Source organism: Orbicella franksi, chromosome 12, assembly GCF_964199315.1.
Source record: "Orbicella franksi chromosome 12, jaOrbFran1.1, whole genome shotgun sequence".
Lineage (NCBI taxonomy): Eukaryota > Metazoa > Cnidaria > Anthozoa > Scleractinia > Merulinidae > Orbicella > Orbicella franksi.
Window position 1 is genome coordinate 24,826,329 of NC_138156.1, and position 23,277 is coordinate 24,849,605.

A 23,277-nucleotide genomic window follows, 5' to 3' on the forward strand; every position below is an offset into this window, starting at 1 on the left:
GGTATGCGAGGACGTCTTTCGGTTGATTTATTTATACTTGGGCAAGCATGAATTTTTTTCGACATTTCACTGCTAAAAAAACAAGTCCTCCCCTACCTGCTAAGAGGCTCTCTTGCTTATATATTCAGTGGGTTGCAATAAGCATAGGCGTACGGGCCCGGGGGGGCGGGGGGGGGCTTCAGCACCCCCAAAATTTTGGGCAACTCAGAATTTTTTGGGCAACAAGAAGAAATTTGAGCAAAGCCAGTTTTTACAGAAGTTTCCATGTTCGTTTTTTCGAAGAGATAGATATTTCCTATTTTAATTAACCTGAGGTCGGCGTGGTAAAGCCATTTAAATTCACACGAAACAGTGGTTGCCTGGCATGTGATGAGTTTCTGGTTGAAGGGAATCATATGTTGATATACATATTTGGATTTTTATTTTTATTTTTGGTCACTGCACTGCAATGCATTAGCTGGTGTGAGGTATTTGCAGTCGTGGATTAATCAATTTCGGCATAATTTTCAAGAATCATATTGTAGATTATTGACTGGAGACTCTCAGAAGATCTGAGTCAAGCCTTTGCTGGTGAACATGCGCAAAGACAAACGCAGCTGACACCGGAAACGCACCACCGTGTTAACACTTACTATGCGTCCATCGTCAAGGTGCTGTCCGAGCTTGAGCTCAGGTTTAGCGGAAATGACCAGGAAATACTCTGTGCTTTGGGAAATATCTGTCACAGTGACACACCTGACAAAGAAAGCTTCTCCCGTGTTGCTACATTTTACAAAATCGACGGCGAGATTCTGGAAGCCGAGCAGAAAATGTGCGCGAGTTTTCGTCGTGCGCACGGATTAGGCTGCATGACTGTTTCAGAAATGCTGGAGACAATGCACGAGAATGATCTATGTTTTCAGAATTTTCTAATGTGGTACATATCCTTGCAGTGATACCTGCTACATCGTGTTCTGCAGAACGATCATTCAGTGCGTTGCGCAGATTAAAAACTTACCTCCGCAGCACCATGGGGCAAAAACGTGTCAGTAACATCGCACTTATTAACATTGAAAGGGCATATGCCAACTCTGTAGTCAACAATGACATGGATCGTATCATTGATATCTTCGGCCGTCGAAATGCTATTTCTTTTATCGTGTTTTATGAGCTCGTATGATAGAATCGTATGTAAGAATATATTCACTTCATATGTAGGTCTTAGTGCACCGTTAGTGACCCTCGTTTCTTTTCAACTCAGTTTCGTAAATATTTGGACAACTTGAGCGAATTTTTTTAGGCAAATGGCTCACCGCACCCCCTGGCAAAAAGTTGCCCTTATGCCTATGGCAATAAATAAAGAGTGTTTGTGGATAAAATGTGTCTTCGCAACGAAATTTCTTTTATACCGAGGGAAAATAAAGGGTTCGGAACAACAGTTTTATTTTCTACTACTGTAAACAACTAAAAGAATTTACAAGATTGTAATTATAAATATACAAATAAACAGTACAGTACATACAGTAGTGGGACACCCAAAATAACTAAAAAGCTAAACTAGTTGGGTGACTGTAATTATAATAATTAAACCGGAAACCGTCTTTAGGTTAATTTTGTCCCCAAAAATTTGATTCTCTACGAAAACAATACACCAGCTTTCCATTAGTGACGTTAAAATGTTGCTGCTTACCGGGAAAATTGGGAAAGCATACAAAGTTCGTAACCATTTTTTGTTTACACGATCGACGAAATTCCCGCCATTTTTTCAAACTTGGGGCCTGGCGCATAGTCAAAACTCGCGCATGTTTATTACGTTTTTCCGCTCTGAAGGGTAAGGCAGCTTAGACAGAGGATTACGTTCCCCCACCCTATCCCAGGGACATATACGACCGGGAACAAGTGAATACCACTATAAAGAAAAAGAAAAACCCATTTGGGCTATTTTACGGACCGAGTGCCGTCAGGATTCGTCTAGTGGGTTTACATCAGGAACTTGAGTAATCATTCAGATTTTTTACAAAATGTTGTGGCTCTGAGCGACCCCTCCTCGGAATTAAAGGTTCTCGGAGTACTTCCGTCATAAAAAGCAGCATTTTATAATACGATACAAACGACGCACATTAATATTGAGTCAGTCCTATAACTTGTTTTTCTCGGTGATTACAACGCAGCGTACTTATTACATGTAACTGGAATGACATAAATGCGATTAAATAAAACGAGTGGCAACAAGGGAGGCGGCGTGGCCGAGTGGTTTAGGGCGCTGGATTTGAAATCTGGAGGTCCCTGGTTCAAATCCTTCGCCCTACCTCTATCTGGATTTGTTCTCGGTAGCCCCGAGTTCAACTCCTCGGCCGCGTTGTGTAAATAGCCAACTGGTCAGCCTCCCACCAGTTGGGATTCTTAACAGTTTATGTTATATTTGAAATATTTGTTTATTTATTTACAGTGTCCCCAATTAGCACATTAGTGTTAAATACATTGACACTTAAATAAAGTGATTATTATTATTATTATTATTATTATTATTTATTATTATTAACATTATTGAGGAAAAGCTGAGTTACGCCCGCTCTTTAGCTAATAGAGCTTAATCTGAACTCCATCAGCCGGAAGGTCTCTCCCATTCAAATGAAGCAACAACAACTACAAAAACAACAATCGCAACAACGGGAATACAAACAACTATCCGGCTTTTCTTCCATTTAAGTACAACCCGTGTTTGTATTCATAGCTCCCCTTAGTACGTTAGTATGAAAGTACGACCCTTATTTGTGTTCAAAGCTTTCCTTAGTACCATATTACGTTGGTACGACCCTTGTTTCTATTCATAGCTTTCCGCTTAGCACCTTAGTACTTTGGTAGTGTTAAATTAAACTTTCTATTGAAATTATGAAAACGGAAATGATACTTCAATTTTGTTTAGATCTTTTTGGCAAATACGCTAAGCCCTTGGTACAATTAGAGGGCATTCTAAGGAATAAATTAAAATGAATGATTCCTATTCTGTGCATGGTATATTTCCCCCTACAACTCCTTGTATGATTTTCGTTATCATTGAATGGTCATATGCTCACCTCTTGGTCAGAGCCGTTTGTTACATGTGATTGCTTAAAAATTCCCAAAAAAATATGATACAAAAGATTAAAGTTCATGATATTAGCGCCCCATTCAAACAAGCGAAAACAAGACATAAACCTTCTAGCCATGGTAACAAATTAAAAATTCCCAGCCTTTACTAGTGGTGTATAAACAGTTAAAATTCTACCCCGCAGAATGAAACGACCAGGAGGATTCAGATCTGCTTAGATTGTGTCTGATGTTTGTTGCTTCAACAAAGTTAGAACGTTTAGTACCCCACTCCATGTTTTTCCGACATTTTCTGTTGGGTGAATGTTTTGCCATCGATCACACATTTTGTCCGACTTTTAATTTAACAATGTTAAATGACGTATACTGCTACGACTTAACATTGTTTAATATACAACAAATGTTTGATGCGTTGTGCTTAACAATTCTGTAACTCGAGTAGCCGGCGTGTCATGCAACAGTCTTGAATGTTGAAACGTTTAGCCGAGGCTTAATATACTTACGTAATTTTAATTCATGGTGCCTTGTATAACATAACTTAGAATGTATATTTTCGAATAACGTAAAACTGATAATAAATAACACCCGGTCATTGCCAGGTTTTTTTAAGAAAAAATAAAATTTCACGCAAGGTTTTTGTTTGTGGCCACTTTCGTTTTACCGGCGTAAACATTAAAATCACGTTGTTTAATTAGCGGAACACATTTGTTAGTGCTCGACACACAAGTTGCACGTGTCTTGATTTTCTTGTTTCTCGTGACTTGGTTAAGTTGGTTTTCTTGTTTTCTCGTGACTGGCGAAGAAAACAAACACACTCTGATGCTACGGCAACCGGCAAATTTCTGCCGGATTTTACGGAAGGCCAAGGTCGACTGTAAAAAGAAGAGGAAGCTTCCTCTCCCCGCGCTTTTTTTATTTTTTCGCGCGCTTTTTTTCCGCGCTGCGCCCCAACTAACTCAACGCCTGAAAGAGGCTAAAGAACTGAGAGAAATTTTAACTCTGTTTAAGAGCTCGAGCGGTTTCATAAGGATAAAAACAAGAATAGCAAAACATGTCACAATAAAAACATTTATATATAAGTGTGCGAAGAAGGCTCACCCTGAGAAAAGGCCAACACGTGAAAATGCAACTCCGAGAATGAAGTCGTATAAACTAACATGTGAATTACAGAACATCTAAAGGTTGCATCCACCGCAAACAGCTACAATAGATCGAATTCACATACAATCTTAGCCTTTGGACGAAATCCCCTTACCAGTCCATCACTGTTCACGTGAACCTATAGTGTCAACAGCCGTGATTCCATGCATGGATCTACCTCCAGGCCACCAAGTGTTTTCTGCTGTTTTATTTGACCACAATAACGCTTCAATTACGCTTGGTTGAAAGAGGGCCTAAAGCTGGGATAGTCCCAGTGTCTTGCAAAACAAGTACAGTTCAACCTCTATTAAACGGCCACCCTCGGTGAAATGGATAGTGGTCGCTTACAAGGGGCTGACCGCTCAATAGAGCTGAAAACAATAGAAAAGCCCTCATCGGGACCTTGATTACTGGCCGCCAGGAGCCACCGATTATGGCTCCTGTGGCCGCCTAATAGGGGTGTCCGTTTAATAGGTGGCCGCTTAATAGGGGTTCGACTGTACTTCAGACTTTGTATCATTCGATGACTTCAGTTGATGGTGTGGAAGTTATTTTGGAACAGCTGTAAATAAGAACTTCTGATTTTGCTAAAACTTTGGCGTCTCTCAGCCTCAACGTTCTTCAGTATGAAAAAGGTTCTCATAAAAAAAAAGAGTGAACAAAACAAGTTCGGATGGCTTACTGATTGAAGAAATGTGACCTAACTGTCAAGCTTTTAATTTTACTCACACGAGACTATCATCACTAGGATTACCACATTCTCCATTGGCGATCCATATATAATTTCAACCGGTAGGTGCAGCTTCTACTCAAGGTCCATTTGTTTTGTTGGTAAACTACATCATGATCGGAACATCTCTACAGTGACTAGTAGTGTAACTTTTGCTTACAAGCTTAGTTTTTCCGGCATTTTCTTTTGGATGAATGTTTTGCCTCTGATCAAATATTTTGTCCGACTTTTAACAATGTTAAATGACGCATAGCTGCACGTTTAACAATGTTTAACATACAACAAATGTTTGATGCATCGGCCAGGGTAACTCGCGGGGAGAGTTGTCTCGAGTACCCGAGACTGTATAAACGGACCTAATTAAAATGTATGTTTTCGAATAATGTAAAAGCAATAAATAACATCCAGTCATGGCCAGGTTTTTTACAAGAAATGATAAAATTTCACGTTTTTGTATGTGACCACTTCGGTTTTACCGGCTTAAACATCAAAATCACGTTGTTTAATTAGCGGAACACATTTGTCAGTGCACGGCAGGTGTCTTGGTTTTCTTGTTTTCTCGTGACTTGGTTAAGTTGGCTTTTTTGTTTTCTCGTGACTGACGAAGGAAAAAAACACACTCTGATGCTACGGCCACTGGCAAATTTCTGCCGGATTTTGCGGAAGGCCAAAGTCTGGAAACGTGCTTTGTCAGTGTAAATGGTTCCTATTCTGTGCATGATATATTTCCCCCTACAACTGAATCCTTGTATGATTTTCGTTATCATGGAATGGTTATATGCTCACCTCTTGGTCAAAGCCGTTCGTTGCATGTGATTGCTTAAAAAAATATGATACAAAAGATTAAAGTTCATACAAGCGCCCCAATCAAACAAGCGAAAACAAAACATAAACCTTCTGGTAACCAAGATACAAATTCCAACCCTTTACTAGTGGTGTGTAAACAGTTAAAATTCTACCCCACAGAATGAAACGACAGTAGGATTCAGATCCGCTCAGATTGTGCCTGATGTTTGTTTTTGCCTCAACAAAGTTAGAACGTTTAGTACCCCATGTTTATCCGGCATTTTCTGTTGGAAGAATGTTTTGCCATCGATCAAACATTTTGTCCGACTATTAACAATGTTAAATGACCTATAGCTAGGCGTTGAACATTGTTTATGAAAACAACAAATGTTTGAAGCGTTGTGCTTAACAATTTTATAACTCGAGTTGCCGGGGTGTTATGTAAGAGTTGTTTTTCTTGAATGTTGTAACGTTTAGCGAGGCGGGGGGGAGAGGGTAGTCCTTTAATACGCAATTTTAATTCATGGTACCTTCTATAAAATAACTTAGAATATATGTTTTCGAATAATAACAATTAATAACATCCAGTCATTGCCAGGGTTTTGCAAGAAATAATAAAATTTCACGTTTTTGTTTGTAGACACTTCCGTCTTACCGGCGTAAACATCAAAATCACGTTGTTCAGCGGAACACATTTGTCAGTGCTCGGCAGGTGTCTTGGTTTTCTTGTTTTCTCGTGACTTCGCGCGCTGTTTTTCGCGCTGCGCCCCAACTAACTGAACGCTTGAAAGAGGCTAAAGAACTGAGAGAAATTGCAACTCTGTTTAAGAGCTCGAGCGGTTTCATAACGACAAAAACAAGAACAACAATGCATGTCAATAAGAAAAACATTTATATAAGTAGGCGAAGAAGGCTCACTCCGAGAAAAGGCCAACACGTAAAAATGAAACTCCGAAGTCGTATAAACTAACATGTGAATTACAGAACATTCCCATGTTCAAAGGTTGCATCCAGTGACCGCAAACAGCTACAATAGATCGAATTCACATACAATGTTGGCCTTTGGACGAAATCTCAATACCAGTCTATCAGTGTTCACGTGAACCTAGTGTCAACAGGGATCGCCAGTGGGGAATGTCGTAATCCTGGTGATGATAGTCACCTGCGAGTAAAATTAAATCTGTGTTCCGCTAAAAAACGTGATTTTGATGTTTACGCCGGTAAAACGAAAGTGGCTGCAAACAAAGACGTGAAATTTTATTCTTTCTTCTAAAAACCTGGCAATGACTGGATGTTATTTATTGTTTTTACATTATTCGAAACATGTATTCTAAGTTATTTCATACAAGGTACTATGAATTAAACGTCTAAACGTTACAACATTTAAGTTCAACAACTGTTGCATAACACGCCGGCTACTCGAGTCATAAAATTGTTAAGCACAACGCATCAAACATTTGTTGTATATTAAACAATGTTAAACGCGTAACTATACGTACGATGTAGTTTACCGACAAAACAAATGGGCCTGGTGTAGTGATTCCATGGATCTACGCACACGGCAGTTTCTGCTGTTTTACTAGACCACAATACCAAAGAATAATCGCTGTAGCTACACTGTGCCTTGCAAAACAAATTCAAAACAAGTCCGGTGGCCAATTAAAGAAATGTGACCTAACGGTCAAGCTTTTGATTTTACTCACACGAGACTATCATCATTAGGATTACCTCATTCTCCATTGGCGATCTATATACAATTTCAACGGAGGTGCAGCTACTACACAAGACGCATTGTTTTGCCGGTAAACTACATCACGATCGGAACATCTCTACGGTGACTATTGGTGTGTCTTTTCCTTACAAGCTTAGTTTATCATATAACGTAAGTCAAAATGGTTATTTACCACTGGCTCGGTAACATCGCGAGCATGGTAAACCTGCGGAACCTGATATGTCGACAACGTTACGACGAAATGACCGAAGTGACATGCTTTAGCAAGTTCTTACGTCCTCGAGCTGATCACCTGGTGCCGCATCATATAAAAACTGTTGTAAAGCAATGTTTTATATCCTCATTTGTGAAGCGAGATGGAAGGAGCCTCAACTCAGGGCGGTGCTCCCGACATACGAATCGAACGGAAAGTGTATGACGAATCTGTGCCTCTTCTGGCCACACGGCGCTCCACAGACTCGTCATTAGAAAACAAGGGCTATTTACAAGCTGTTAAGACAAAAGTGTCCTCAGTCTCCTGTTCTAAGGATTCTTTTTGCCAATGGCTGGTAGATCTCTTTCCGATCATTCGCTGGCTGCCGAAGTACAACATCAAGAGAGATTTGGTGGCTGATATAAGCGGAGGCTTGACAGTTGGAATCATGCACATTCCTCAAGGTAACACAATTTGGTTGTCTCCATTCTCATAAACTTTTTTTTTAATATGCAGTATAAGTGGATTCAAAAGGTGCTCTTCTTCGAGTCTTTTTTTTTCACTATGAGAAATGTCTCAACAACTTTAACAATTTATTTATGATCAAGTTTACATATCCCGAATGGGACGAAAAATATCACCAATGAGTGCAGAAACTTTTCAAGCGTTTAAATTCCTTTTGCGGTCGAAATACTCACAATATTTAAAAATAATTCTTTAAAATCTTTGCGCTTATACTTGCGCGGGCATAGTCCACTTCAACATATTCTTAACATCGCGTTCTATCAGGGGCGCTTTGCATCCCAGTTTACTGTAAAAACTAGAATTTCTTGTGTAAGAGTTAACATCGGAATCCGATCTTGTGATACTTAAGAGCGCCATTACACTTGTCGTTAAATAAACCTTTCTCAGATTTAAGAAAAGCAAACAAACAAAACAAACGTGTACGCAAAAGAAAACAATCGATTACACTATCAATCAAATCTAACAAACAACCAAGCATTTGAGGCACAAACAACCAAGCGTTTGAAACAGATGACATTGGTGAAAAAACGCTCACAAAAATCGGCTTCCCGCAAAACGGCGGAGGACTATGGACCTCAGACAGACAGTGGCCTCGTGATAAAATAGATCCGAGTAGCTGTTTTGCGGATTAGTTAAAGATTTTGTTTTTATAGCATGGTCATATGAATAACAGCAAACCTTCGCTTAACATTTAAGTCGTAAGGTTTCCTATAGAAAAGGGGGGGAAGCCAAACGTGATTCGGGAAATATGCCAAATCAATCAATTTGTTGTTTACATTGGATCTTAAGATTGGGGGGAAGTAAAGAAAAAAATAATAATCCCCCCCCCCCCCCAATAAAAAAAGAAAAAAACATAGAAATAAGGCGTGAACAAATGAAAAACAAAAGGGGATAACAAAAACCTAGAAAAGATGTAATTTATTTCTTTATTTTCGCTAGTGGTTCAGAGTGATCTTAACGAAAATCAACAGTAGCTAAGGACTAGTTTTTTTCGCTGCCACCACGTGCTTATCATGAGTGTGGGCACAATGTTGACCTTTTTCTAATGCTGTCTTGAATCCGTAATCCGCAATCCGCAATCCGCAATCCAGTGTCCATGATCAAGATTTAACTACGCCCAGTCGAGAGTCCGTACCTGAAAGTCTGATCTTCTTACTATATCAAATTACCACTACTGACTGGATATTAAAACAGTAAGTTTATGGCAACATGAAAGTTATCTACGGACTTCGAAACTTAAAAGTCGGAAGGACTACAGCGATAGAGCGATGAGGTTTGGAGGATCCTTCGCAGACCTACGTTTGTGCGACACTTGAAGTAAAAGAGAATGGAAAACTGATATCCTTTAAAAAGAAGACGTAGGTGACCGAAGAAGTGAACAGTTTGGATACATGAAGTAGACTTACATGTCAAAGACAATAATACGATTCTTCGGTTAACAAAATCAACCCACTTCGCGGAATACAAGAAAAAAAAAAAAAACTCTTTTTCTCTTTTTCATTTAAGTCGAGAGTTTTGCCGTCCTTTCTGAACACGGCTGGTCACGAGTTGTGGCGGTCGTAAAGTTTTGGAGGATAGAGATAGAGTGATCAAACATGATTAAACATTGCTCGGAGCATGAAGTTTTAAGAACGCGAGATTTGTACCAGTATGAAAGCCTCATATTAAATAGTTTTCATTCAGCTGATTTTCGAAACGAAACAATAAAAGCAACCAATTTCGGTAACTCGTGACATGCTGAAAAGGGGTCCATGAGGCAGTCCTACAAACTGGTTTAATGCGGCTATACTACAGTGAAGTAGAAGAAAATTTCCCAGAAACAAACACTGCGGGCAGTATCCGTAATAGCGACTCCTACTCTAAAGTGAGCAGAAAGAAACAAAGGTCTTTACCCGGGGGGAGGGGGGGGAGGAGAGGATACTCCGAAAAAAATTGGGTGGGGGTCTGCGGCCTGCTTCCTTGAAAGCGTTACCACATTTACGACCAAAATCTGCGATATTCCCTGCACCATTTATGACCTGACCAAAAATTCGATACCGTATGAATGACTTGATCCTGAACCGATACCCTGTTTCAGACCTGCCGTGTATTTAGTTCCCTAGTTCAGACTGATGTTAAAGGCATCGTGGATGGCGTATGTTGATCGCTCTTATCAATAATGATGAAAAAGTAGCTTCTTCTAAAAAACATACCCAGTTCAAGACCAGGGTTCAATAACCGTACCCTATTTATGACCAAAATGGCTAGAATTGACACCCTATTTATGACCAAATCGGCTGAAAAACCATACCCTTTGGGACCGCACATACCTATATAGCCCATATAAGGGAATACCCCCCCCCCCCCCCGTGGTCTTTACGCTCTACTTCCTTCCTGCCTTGAAATCCGCCGCCAGGGCTTATTTAAAATTACATTAACACAATTTTATAATCCGGTGAAAAATCTATCAATTCATTTAACAAATACTTATCTCCAAAAGTGAGGAACTAAGCTCCTCGGTGGCCTGACCCCTCGAAACAAAGATCTTTAAATTTTTACTGAAATGTTTAACGATTGCTGGAACGCAGGAAGGGTAAAAACCTGGATGGTCTGTTATCCAATTCACAAGGCGCTGTAAGCATACTCGAAACCATTTTATGTTCCAGAAGCCAAGGTTATCTTCATAGAAACTTGAGCTGTTTATGAGCTTAGCTCAGAAAATCCACCCACTCGTCGGCAGATAGCTTGCGAGCAGGCTCACGTTGGAGCACAAGCGCGCGCGGCGTAGCCGAAAGCGCGAAATCGAGCGGCGAAGCCACGAGACGAGAAAAAAAAATTCACTTTCTTGGCGCCTCTTCATCAGACGCCTTCCCGCCGGATCGCTTCGCTCTTCGCCGCTCGCGCGTGTGACGTAAAGGTGAGCCTGCTTGCAGGCTAGTCAGCAGATAAATCAAGCCAAAGGGTTCCAATCCCTTTCATTTTTGAATGGCTGGCCTTACTTCAACTGATGTTCATCTCAGCAACTGGTTTCCATTCCTCAGAGTATAAAATTGTTCACTAAAATGCCTGTCTGGTAAATAAGTGGCCTAACGCTGTTAACTGCGTGGTTAGTTTTAACTTCCTATCTCGTTTTTTATGGTTTTCTTAGGTCTTGCGTTCGCAATGTTGGCGTCCCTTCCCCCTGTTACTGGTCTCTACACTGCCATCATTCCAGTCTTGGTTTACATGATTATGGGAACATCGAAACATCTCTCTGTAGGTAAGCGTCTTCGCTGAGATTCATGGAATGTAAATCTACCGCTTTCAAGCTAGTGCATGTAAGATTTTGCCTTTAAAAGTAAACTGCAAAAGGTTTATTCTTTAGTTTTGAACAAAACCTCCAGAGTTTCGCGCGGGTGGATCATTACTTGGAGCAAAGGAAGGAACGTCGAGAGCCTACCGCCTTCAAAATATTACGGTTGAAACCAGTCAGCCAGTGGATAGACCACAAAACAAATGTTCAAAACACGAAGCATGATCTTAAAGACGCGCCCTGACAACTGTCAGGGTACAAGGTTCACTTATTCAAGGCACCCGAAATTTGGTTACGTCCACATCATTATGCCGGAAAAATTTAAAAACGAATAAATTTAAAACGCCAGAGGAAATGTTGTCTGTCCACACTAACCCGGATAAATTTGAAAATGGCTCTTTTTCTCTTTGCTTAGATCAAAAACAGATAAATTGTTTTCTGTCCACACTAATCCGGATATACTTGTGAACGCAATGCTGCCACGGCCGTGTTATTATTATAGTGACGTCAGCGTTTTCAAAAAGTCTCGTTTTCAAAATGTTTTCCGTCCACACCAAAACGCAAAGCCTGCGTTTTTAAATTCTTCCACTCTGGAGACTATTTCGAAAAGTTCCCTTTTCGGGGAATAATTTATCCGAATTCGTGTGGATTAGTGTGGACAGAAGGCCTAACCGGAAAAATAAAGTTGCGTTTTCAAATTTATGCGGCATAGTGTGGACCGGGCCTTAATACAAATTTGTGGTTTTCAAAAGCGCGCTGTTTTGCCCATTCTTGTTCTCTTTACACCTTTTTTTACCGTTGAATTCTTTTTTCTATTGTCACATGACAGGCAGCTTCGCAGTGATTTGTTTGATGGTGGCGAGTGTCTGTGAGCGAGAGGTGGCGAAAATGTCATTTGAACCCAGTCCTACTCCTACTCCAATGAACGGCACGACGTCCGGTTCTCTCCCGACAACTGCCTCAAGCGGCCTATGGTCACCAGTTGATGCAATGAAATTGAAAATTGCCATTTCCCTTGCGTGCCTTATTGGCATTATTCAGGTGATTTGACCTCTTAGTTACGGCGTCTTTGTCCGATGGTAGCTCAAGATAAATTGCCTTGCTTTCAGTGGCATCGACAGTAGACATATTTTTCATAGAGCTGTTTTCGCTGTCATAAATTAAGGGTCAATAAACACTACAAACGAAATTCACCTATCAATTATAGCTGTGCTTAACCATGAGAACTAAAATCTCTTCTCTGGTTTTTATTCGTTGTTTTATACTTGCAATTTTCAGGACTAAGTGTAGTGTGATTGTCCGTGAGTGAGTGTTCTTTGGAGTACAGCCCATGATTTCGACAGCCTGACCGAAAGCCATTATCAGTGTCACGTGACTTAACCTCAGCTCGAGTTATCGAAACATCAGTCAATGTTACCATAAACAGTTGTTCTTAGGAATACACTCACCCGAAGGATCGGGCTTCATTTAGCTATGCTATAACTCGTGGCGCGCGTTTCTTGTTTTGAGAAACACATACCTGGATTAAACCATTTATATTACAATTGCTTTAATTCCAATTCGCATATGTGTAACCCGTCACTTCGACTTGTGCCATGCGCCATGGTCAATGTCGTTTCCCCATTGAGAATCTTTTTGCGTGTTTCTTACCCATTTACGCAAGTCACCAACTACAAAACTTTGTTGCTACACTGCTAGATCGCAATGGGAGCAGCTCGACTGGGATTTGTGGCCACGTTCATGTCAGATCCGATGATCAGCGGTTTCACCACAGGGTCAGCGGTGTTGGTTGTTATCAGTCAAATGCCCCATATTCTTGGAATCAAAGTTCCACAGTTCTCAAGACCACTTGCTGCGCCTAAGGTGAAAATTTTTACTGAGCGTTTTCTTTGGAAAGGGCCCGAGTAGATGAGCTGTAGGAGTGGGTTAGGGCGCCGGACTTGACATCCAGAGGTCTCGGGTTCAAGTCCCGCTCTGACCACTAAGCTGGAATTTTCATGGAACATGTCACAAGAAACACACATAGCACTGATATAGTGACTTGATAGAACACAATAAAAATGGAATGATACTTACAAACCAGATTGATACATACAAAAGAAAAGAAAAGAAGGGAAAGGAGGGCTCACAATCACTCTAATGGAGAGGAAGAACAATGTTCGATTTTCCACTGAATTTCAATTTTACTTTGCAGTTCCTCAATCTTAGGAATCTTCGAAAGTGTCTTGCATGCATATATGTATTGCTTTGTACATAATGCGAGATGGTGCAGTCTGCGTTCTTGGCCCAGAGTATTCTATAAGTCGAATGACTACGTTTGTTTGTTTGTTTGTTTTTTCAGGCCGTGGTTTACATGCTTAAACACATAGCGTCTTCCAACGGCGGAGCCATCATTACTGGCTTGCTCTGTCTAGCGATTCTGATTGGACTAAAAAAAGTGAATGAACGATTCAAGAACAAACTTCCCGTCCCTATCCCTGCTGAACTGCTGGTGGTAATGTCATCCTTTTGATTGTTTATTTTATTTTATTATTTATCAAGTTGAGGGAACAGGGACCAATTTAGGTGACGAGGATGGGCGCACGGGGAGGTGGGATGAGGGGTAGGGGAAATAGCCTGGGTCTGACCCCTCCCTACTGGGGGTTTTAAACAAGGGCATTTTTTCTGTAAACTGGGCATCAGTCAGAAGATATTCCGAAATACCGGATTTGTTTCTCTGTAGAACTTCTTCTTTTGGTGGAGGGCAGCTAAATGACTCTCAGAACTTAAATAACGTCCATGCCGATACGACAAGGGTTTCTTGAGTTGAAGTGTTTCACTAAAATCCTCTTTAAATACAGCATTCGAGGTCTTAGCTAAGACCCTCGTTCCTAGGACCTTTGCTTTCACGTCCAAAAGAAAAGGAATAGTACTGGGAACGAGGTTGGCCACAAGTGCTGCGAGTGCAAATGCAAACATAGACGGATTGACCTGATTAATCTTCTAAATGGCGGCAGTGATGAGAGCGACTTCCAGCCCTAGCAGCTATCGAGCGAGGATGTACCTCAGTCGTAACCAGTCATTAAGTGTTTTGTTGTACCTCCCAAGTCAAAAATAGAAAAAAATGCGAAGAAATCGTTTGCTTGACGCCGGCTGGCTCACAAATTTGCCGCGGTTTCAAGGAGCACGACCTGATCACGTGCGAGTCGAAAGTTCAAGTTGTTTTTTTTCTTAGGGAGTTAGTGAGTTTTGTTCGCCCTACGGAGTTAGTGTGTTTTGACCCACGACACGTTCTCCTCCAATCGGAAAACGTATTTGAGTTGGGAGGTATAACAATGTAAATTGACCACCATACAGCTGACATCAACGTTTTTTAATTCCTGTACGGTGGTCAATTTACATTATGAATTCCGTTGATAAACCAAATTTTCGTTGTAAGCAGACAAGCCTAATTTGTCGATTCGTCTAGTAGAGAGCTCCTGTATTAACGTTAGCCTTTTTTCCCTTTTCCTAGGTTGTTGTAGGAACTGCAATTTCATACGGAGGAGCAATAAATAAAAAGTTTGGAGTATCTATTTTAGGAAAAATTCCGAAAGGGTAAGCCTCGAACATTTCGAGTCAAGGGAACATCACCCATCTAAGGATGTCAAAAATTATGTTTTTAAAAGAAAAGAAAATATTGATTACTGAAGTTTCACTGACATCTCCACTTTCATTTCCAGACTTCCTCCTCTAAGTGTGCCCTCCCTTTCCATGATGTCAAACATTTTCCCAGACGCCTTTGTGATCGCAGTGGTTATTTTTGCTACAAACATCTCGGTATCGGTCATGTTTGCAAAGAAGCGCGGTTACACGGTGGAGCCGAACCAGGTACGTTCGTACCGTAAATCCTTAATAGTGGGCGGACTATGTGTCCGTGGAGGGGTAGCTTGGGTACAAGCTAAATAAATCAGACCGAAAAGGCCTGAAATTCCACGCCATTCATTGCAGTGAAGACCACAGCTGATGGTATATGACCCTTCGGGGAAAGATGTTCATCTATGTAAGGCCGAAAAAAATTACGATATGTTGTTGACTATATAAAAGCTCGCGTATTAAACCAAAATCGATATCTTTTTAGGAGCTGATCGCTTACGGCGCTGGGAACGTCGCGGGCTCATTTTTCTCTTGCTTTCCAATTTGCAACGCTTTGGCGAGAACTGCTGTACAGGAAAACCTCGCCAACACACAGGTAAATACACGCACTTTAACATAAAATGTTATTCTATGGAATTCAAATCAATTCCTTAATTGAGGCCAAGATCAGGGTCCTCTTCCGGCAAGTCACAGGAAACCCACCCCAAACTAGCTACTTGAACAAAAGGTGGAAAGATGTAACATACGGAGCAAAACGCCATTTTCCTACAATGTCACACACATGTTAGTCTTCTCTCGTTATTGAACGGCCTGGTAAATAATTTTCTAACATCTTCGAACGGATTTTGGGATAATTTGGACAGTAATTCTTTTAAAAACAATTAGGCATTTTAGACATGATTTAATCTCACGTACAACTGACCCCTGATTCTATTTGAACGTGAATGGTGAAAGATCTAACACGCTTATATTTTTTTTTATCATTTTACTGTTCACAGCTGTGCAGTATTGTTGTTATCCTTCTTGTTATTCTGGTCCTGCTGTTTATCGCTCCACTTTTCTTCCATCTTCCCAAGGTAAAGTAAAAAAAAAGAAAAAAAAAAGATTTTCCCTTTAGTTGGTATTGCTTTTCACAGTGCGTTCTGTTCTGTATTTGAGTTTCCTCCGGTAAGCTGCTCTGATACTTTTAACTGGTGGTCGATGAAACAAGCAGCGACGGATTCGGACAGCAGCCATGCACCTCTTAGTAACCTCTTTTTCCAATGGTCCTTATTAACACGCAGCTCCACTGTTTTAGGCCTAGGGTCTATTGTTTCGATGATTTGTTTTATTGTCTTCTCAGCCAATCCTGTAAGGTGTTACGAGAGGTGCGTGCCGGGTCAATTTAGAAGGCGGAACGCGTTTTTGAAGGCCAAACGAAAATTGCTTTAAGAGTCTAACCTTGCTTTCCATTTTCACAATTCATTATTAACAGTGTTCTTTGTACCATTGCAGGCCATCTTAGCCGCTGTCGTAATAGCTAATCTCGTGGGTCTCCTGAAACAATTTTCAAGATTGAGAGCTTTGTGGAAAATATACAAACCTGATGCGGTAAGATTGAACTTTTTTGTCACATGAATGTATTTGAAACAGTTCTGATTAAATCCCGGGGGGGTACTTTCGGAATTTCTGGGTGGGGATGTGCCGCTGGGACCCTGGAACCCTTAGCCTATACCAGAGCTAGTTCAGCTGAATTTTGCTACCCTATACTAGAGTAAACTCCCCAATCCCCCATCTATCGACACTATTGCGGCTGATTTGCGCAAATCTAAACTTGCTGATTTGATTTTTTTATATTTTTGAGTGGCAATTCCTTGTTTCCTTAGTCTAGATAAAATCTTCAACCAACTAGTCAGTTTTGGGAAAAATGATACCCTATTCTAGACCCAAACGCCTATCCTAGAGTAAACTGCTTGAAAACCATACCCTTCACAGCGGCACATACCTATTTAGCCCATATATGGCAGTGCCCCCCTCCCGGGGATTAAATCGTCGCCGAGATTGCTCTCAGGGAATTCCATGAGCTTTTTATCCTACTTCTTTTATTCCGTATGTTCCTAATTATCGACCGAACGTCTTCCGAGATAATATGAGATGCGATTAGCGGAGGCTGTTAGAGCTTTTCTTCCTATACTTCGCGGAAAAAGAACAGTGGTCTGTTGTTCTGTTAGAAATGGAATGGCGATCACCGGAAAATGCTGATAATGATAAGCCAAATATTTTACGTTGCCTGGCATCTTCGGATACGCAGTTAACTCTTCGCAGAATTGACCTAAGAGATGGTTAAGTAAAGGTTTTGGTCGCTCAGCATTACAAAATCGATTTTTGCTTGTCTGGATTCGTTTACAGATTGTGTGGTTTTTGAGTTGTTTTGGCGTCATACTGATGGGTGTGGACCTGGGACTTGGCATAGGAATAATTTGCGCTTTGTTTGCAGTCGTGCTTACAATGTCCAGGTAAAATATTTACTCGTCAATTATTCTCTGTTGTTCTCTACCAATCACTCTTTCACACACGCACGCACGCACGCACGCACCCACACACGCACTCAGTCCATTCATCCATTCATCTATCGATCAATCAATCAATCAATCAATCATTCGATCGATCAATTGAGTAAGTCGTTCAGTGGAAATTATTTTCTACTGTTTTTATGAACATTTTTCTGTAATATTATGAAATCCGTGAGGTCATCAAGATTAACGTTATTATTATTATAATTTTTATTATTATTATTATCATCATCATTATTATTATTATCATCATTATTATTATTATTATTATTATCACTATTTAAATTTTTTCGACAAATGATAATAGACAAATTTATAAGGGTTGTAAAGAATGAGTGTAATTTGTAATTCGTTTGTAAGTTAGTATTTCCCTGAAATATATATTGTCCTAAGAATCATTGTTTACAGTTGTAATTTTTTATAAGCCACTAATAAACATTATTATTATTATTAAAAATTATTGTTATTATTTTGCTTTTAGGTCGAATCATTTCATACTCGGACACGTGAAAGAAACAGAACTGTACCGTGATATTAAGAAATGTCCATCGGTATGTGCAAGTCGTTTTTGTTTCTTAGTGAATCCTAGCTCCTTGCATAGCTATTACCATATTTATTTGACAATTTTAGTGTAGTTGTTAGACAGGTGGTTTTATTTGAAAGACGCAATATAAAATGTAAAGCAAGCAAAAAAAAAAAAAATCACCAAAAGAAAACCAAAGGAACCTAAAAACTCGTAAAAGAGAAACTCAAGACTGATCATAAGCAAACCTTTTATCGAGAGTTAACCCTTTATGTCCCAATAGTGACCACCATCTAACTTCTCCTTACCAAATCACTTTTTTGTCAGTAATACAGGGCGTGAGAATATAGGAAACGATCATCAGGGATCAAATCAGTTAACGTTAACTTTATACAAATTCTCCCTACATGTTGCACGAAGTATGTGAAAAACTGTAAGGAGAATGCACACGTTGATGTTAAAGGTTAAGTTTGACCTATAGGAAAACATATACATCTGTTGGGAAAGTATATAAACCTGTGGCATTGTCCCTTTATAGGCAAGGAACGGTTTCAGCCGATTGCAAATTCTTTGAACGTGTAAATGAAAACCCGTAGAATTAAATGATTTTAAATGATATTTGTCAAAAGGCCGGATCTGTCCAAAAGTTACTGTCTTGTTCCAAAATCTAACCCGGTAGTTGCTTACAGTTTCATAGACTATTAATAATGAATTTTATTTCTTGAAAAATTAGCGCGAGTTCATTCACAAAACACATTCCGTAGTAAAGCTGAACCAAAGCAAACGTCTTAGATTTTCAAAGATTAGTTAATTAATTAATTAGTGGCAACTCTGTCGTCTGTACTTTTATCTAGATTAAATTGTTTCCTAGTTAAAAAGCATTTGATCAATTTCTTCTTAAGGCCACCGAGGTCGCTGGAATAAAGGTGATGCGATTTGAATCGTCTTTGTACTTTGCCAACGTGGAGCGCTTCAGAAAAGCCCTCGTGTCAGTCACTGGGAAAGATCCTTCTATTAAAGAGGAAGAACGCAAAGAGGTGAAACTTGCAAATGGCGACAACGAAGGAACACAAAGAAACCAGAATGCTGGGCAACATGAGATCACATACTCCGGGGTAATATAAAAAATATTAATTCACCAATAAATTTACCACAAAAATCGAAAAATAATAACTTCTACTTTTATATGCTAAAGTTTCAACATGACATGGACACTTGTTCGCGTGGTCACATGGTCACGTGAGCTTAAAATCTGTCACGTCCGGAATAGTCGCCAGTTCCCAAATCGCTGTCAGGTCGGGTCAGTCAATCAAGTCATTGGCTTACTTCCAGCCAGGGAACTAGACTTTTGTGTTCGTTGATCGCTCTCGACATCTGATATTTCATCTTCTTATGGTCATCTGATATGGTAATCAAATCACGACACAAGGTTATATTTTTTAAATATTTTCCCTCTACTCATGTTCAATACACCCAATCCGTAACGGGTCGCAAAAGGGGTGACGGTTCGCCGGGTCGTTACGACTCGTCACGAATCGTCACCGACTGTCTCGACCGTCACACCGGAACCCCCTGTGTGAATATTCCTCGTTCTAAAAGAAGCGGCCACAAACATTCGCACAAGTACAAACGGTCACGAATCGGCACCATCCGTCACGGTTGTGACGGGTCGTCGCGATCCGTCCCGATCCGGACGATTCGCCGACATTTTCAGCCCCCTCCATAACACCGCCATGAATATTTTCTAAGTCTCTCGCGACCTGGCAAACAGTCAAGGGTTGTTACCATCCGTCCCGAACGTAACGATCCACCGACATGTCGCAAACTGGTCGCAAACTGACAAACGGTGACGGGCCGTCATGATCCGTCACGGATCGTCACCAGTTTGGCGACCCGTTACGGATCGGGTGTACTAGACAACCCTCAATATTTTTTACGTAAGCATAAGCATAAAAACAAGGAATCTACCAGCCTTAAGCTCTATCTAAAACTGTGATCAGTAGTCGTTCATCTATTACATCCGCCACTTGCTTCTGTTTTCAAGGGTGACTCACCGTTCATTTTCATTCTGATCGTAGAAAATGACTCCTGTGAAAGGAAGCGACCACAAAGCTATGGCAGTCAACGTTGACGAGCCAGATCAACCTGTTCACTTTGTTGTTATTGACGGCAGCAGCTTCACATTCATCGATTCAATGGGTCTGCAAGTTCTACCGACTGTGAGTATTTTAACTTTGCGGGTTCCTTGCCAGAAAGCTGTGGTCTAAAATCACGAAACGAGCGTTTTATTTCCGTATTTCCATAGTAACGAGCGTTTTATTTCCGTTGGATTTTCTACGTTATTTCGATCTTGGACCGCGCGTTAACTGGGACAGATAAGAGCAAAACTTGGCAGTCGGAGGGGAGGGGAGAGTTTCCGCTGTCTTGTCGTCCTCCCCGGCTCCTCCGAACTACTGCTCTCATCTTAGTTTTCTGTGCGGTAGACTGTCAACTGGTAGAAACCCCAACCTCGCAGGCTAATCCAACATTGACAACAAGGATACGTGCTTGACATTTTCAGACCCCTAATATTAATATATGTGCCATCTGCTTTGAAAAGTTGTTCTGTCATGCCGTGCGCCGTTTGCGTCTAAGGAAGCACAGATAAATTGTAACTGAAGTAACTGCTATAGTTAGCAGTTTGTTCGGAGAAGTTGACACGGTTTGCCAGCAGTTTTTCGCAAACTTAATTTCTGGCAGCATCAAGGATCACTTCCAAAATAAGCCTAAAACCAAATGAATCTGCTTCGTTTTACTGGTAGAACTGACAGCTTGTATCAAGCCCGGCTCAGTATCTGACTTTGCAAAAAAAATATATGCGTGTAATGATCAACACCTATGAGTACTTGGAATAGATTTGTTCCTTCTTTATTCCACTCATTTTTTGGCTTGATTCTTAGCTTATCCAAGCATGATGGCAAAAAATAAATCTCCATACTTATTCAAGTGTCCTCAGCCACCCAAATCCTTGTTAAAATTAAACTGGACATATTTTATTTCAGCTTATTAAAGACTACGAAAAACACGGAGTTCGCATTTACTTGGCTGGATGTTCATGTGAGTTTGTTTACAAAGTGTCTGCGTGCCGTAGAAAGTACTTGAGTAACTGGGCGCTATAAATGGACAGCAATCCTTGCTGGCTCATCAGCTTGGCAAGCCCCAAGCTCTAAGCAAAGAATCGAACGCCTCGCGAAGCACTTCCCAATGAGATTGCTACGAGTAGCGTTTCTCAGAACCTGCCCATAGACTATCATTATTAACTGGGTATATCAGTTAAAACAGTCCTCGGCAATACCAATACAAATAGGAAAACCTGAATCCAAAATCCCCATAGGGCGTTGGAGTTAATGTTCATAGCAAAGTTGTTTAAAACAATAAATGTTTCGCGGGAGCAGATTTCACAACTGAAGTCTTATATATACCACAAGTGAATCGTCTCTTAACAGACCATGTATGAGAAGTTTCTGATTTTTTAATTTGCAGCCTATATAACCAAGATGCTTGTAAGCTCGACTGAAACAGCTGGTGCAAACAAAGTTGACAGTCACGTGATGTTTCCATCCATTCACGATGCTGTTGTATCGGCTGCAGGCTCACGTGGTTTGTCGGTATGTTTAATTTGAAGATATCACAACTGTTTACGACACTAATAATTCGTCTATATTGAATTAGTTTTCGTGGTATGCGGTCTCTTTATTTTAGTTTCTTCTTTCCCTGCAGGCTTTGCAAGACGATTTGGAGAAGGAAAAAAAACGGGGGTGACCGGGTGTGCCTTGTTTCTACTCCGCCGAGCTTCTCTTGTTATCCAGGGCAATCTGAGGGAAAAAGGATTATAAGCATTCTACAGTTGTATCTGATTTCGCTGACAAAATAGGAAAGCCAACGTAGAAATATATTAAACAATCAGATTATGAGCTCGAGAGTTGACCTAGTCAACTATCATGCATAGAAATCGAGAGCGAATAATGTAATTGTTTTAGTTTAAATCTGTTAGTCGTTCAAAACTTTATCTAAATCCTCTTCACAGACGCTTCGAAAACGCCAAGAAGTGGCCGTTATTTTGTTGACAAGGGCACACTGCTACGCTACTATCTATCACAGAAGAGATAGTGAGCGTAGCCAATTAGAGAACGGCATTCGTGATAGAACGCTAGTAGATTTATACTATATTCAGTATAAATCTACTAGCGTTCTATCACGAATGCCGTTCTCTGATTGGCTATGCTACCCACTATCTATTCTGCGAAAAATAGTGAGAAGCGCAGCAGTGTGCGCTTGTTAACAAAATGACGGCCGCTTCTTTGTGTTTTCGAGCTGTCTGTGAGGAGGATTTAGAGAAGTTTTGAACAACTAGTAGATTTATACTAAAACAATTAGATTATTCGCTCTCGATTTCTATACGCGATAGGAATCTCGAGCTCATAATTCAATTGTTAAATATATTTAAACGTTATTTTGTTTTACTGTAAGACGCATTATTAGATATTAGGAATTGAGTATATTTGTAGTTTTAGGTGACGAATTTTTTACCGTGTTGAAATAAAGATTATGTATGTATGTATTTGATATATGTTATGCTTGCTCAGCCGTGAACAGGCCTTTTGCAACAACTGGTCACGTGACCATTTATCGCGGGGAAAAAAAAAAAAAAAAAAAAAAAAAAACACTTTTAGGTAGAGCTATATGGTTTCCAGAGATGGAAAGAGGGTATTCCAGTGTTCAGGTCAATGTTACACAACTTTTATAAAGATTTGAATCACCCGAGGTGAGAATGCTTTGCCATCTAAATCGATTTCCTTCAAACAGAAATGGTTGCTATGTTACAGTGAGTAATATATAAAGAGCGTTCAAAAATATCTTTTAGGGGAAATTTCAAGGTAATCAGCCGCAAGGGAAAGATTTTACGGCAACTTGAAAATTAGAAAATTTACCAGGTTTTATTAAAACCCACTAAAGCGTGACTGGATCGCAAAGTGTTGTAATTTCAACTCAAATCCTTTTAATGCCGACTTCTTCAATTTCAAACAACGATATACATTTCCCCTTTTGAGATTTCCTAGCTAATTTTTGTATGACTTCTTATATTATTCCTCATAAAGGTT

The 23,277-nt window shown here is 40.2% G+C and overlaps 1 protein-coding gene across 1 annotated transcript; it reads left to right on the forward strand.

Annotated features, from left to right (window-relative positions):
- The first annotated feature begins 7,602 nt into the window (after window positions 1–7,602).
- On the forward strand, window positions 7,603–22,808 carry LOC145463665 (prestin-like). The gene is made up of 17 exons (XM_081447437.1): window positions 7,603–8,114; window positions 11,303–11,413; window positions 12,276–12,487; window positions 13,145–13,309; window positions 13,788–13,940; window positions 14,940–15,022; window positions 15,148–15,295; window positions 15,546–15,656; window positions 16,060–16,137; window positions 16,556–16,651; window positions 17,450–17,556; window positions 18,095–18,164; window positions 19,039–19,251; window positions 20,215–20,355; window positions 21,178–21,232; window positions 21,659–21,783; window positions 21,896–22,808. Exons 1-17 carry the CDS (start codon window positions 7,814–7,816, stop codon window positions 21,935–21,937), a joined length of 2,211 nt encoding a protein of 736 aa, XP_081303563.1. The 5' UTR covers window positions 7,603–7,813; the 3' UTR covers window positions 21,938–22,808.
- The last annotated feature ends 469 nt before the right edge of the window (window positions 22,809–23,277 follow it).

Excerpts from the sequence above, each read along its gene's own strand:
- LOC145463665 (XM_081447437.1), top strand. The coding sequence starts at position 7,814 with ATGGAAGGAGCCTCAACTCAGGGCGGTGCTCCCGACATACGAATCGAA. Across the intron at positions 17,557-18,094 it reads GTCGTGCTTACAATGTCCAG|GTCGAATCATTTCATACTCG; the intron begins GTAAAATATTTA and ends TTTTGCTTTTAG. Across the intron at positions 21,233-21,658 it reads TTACTTGGCTGGATGTTCAT|CCTATATAACCAAGATGCTT; the intron begins GTGAGTTTGTTT and ends TTTAATTTGCAG.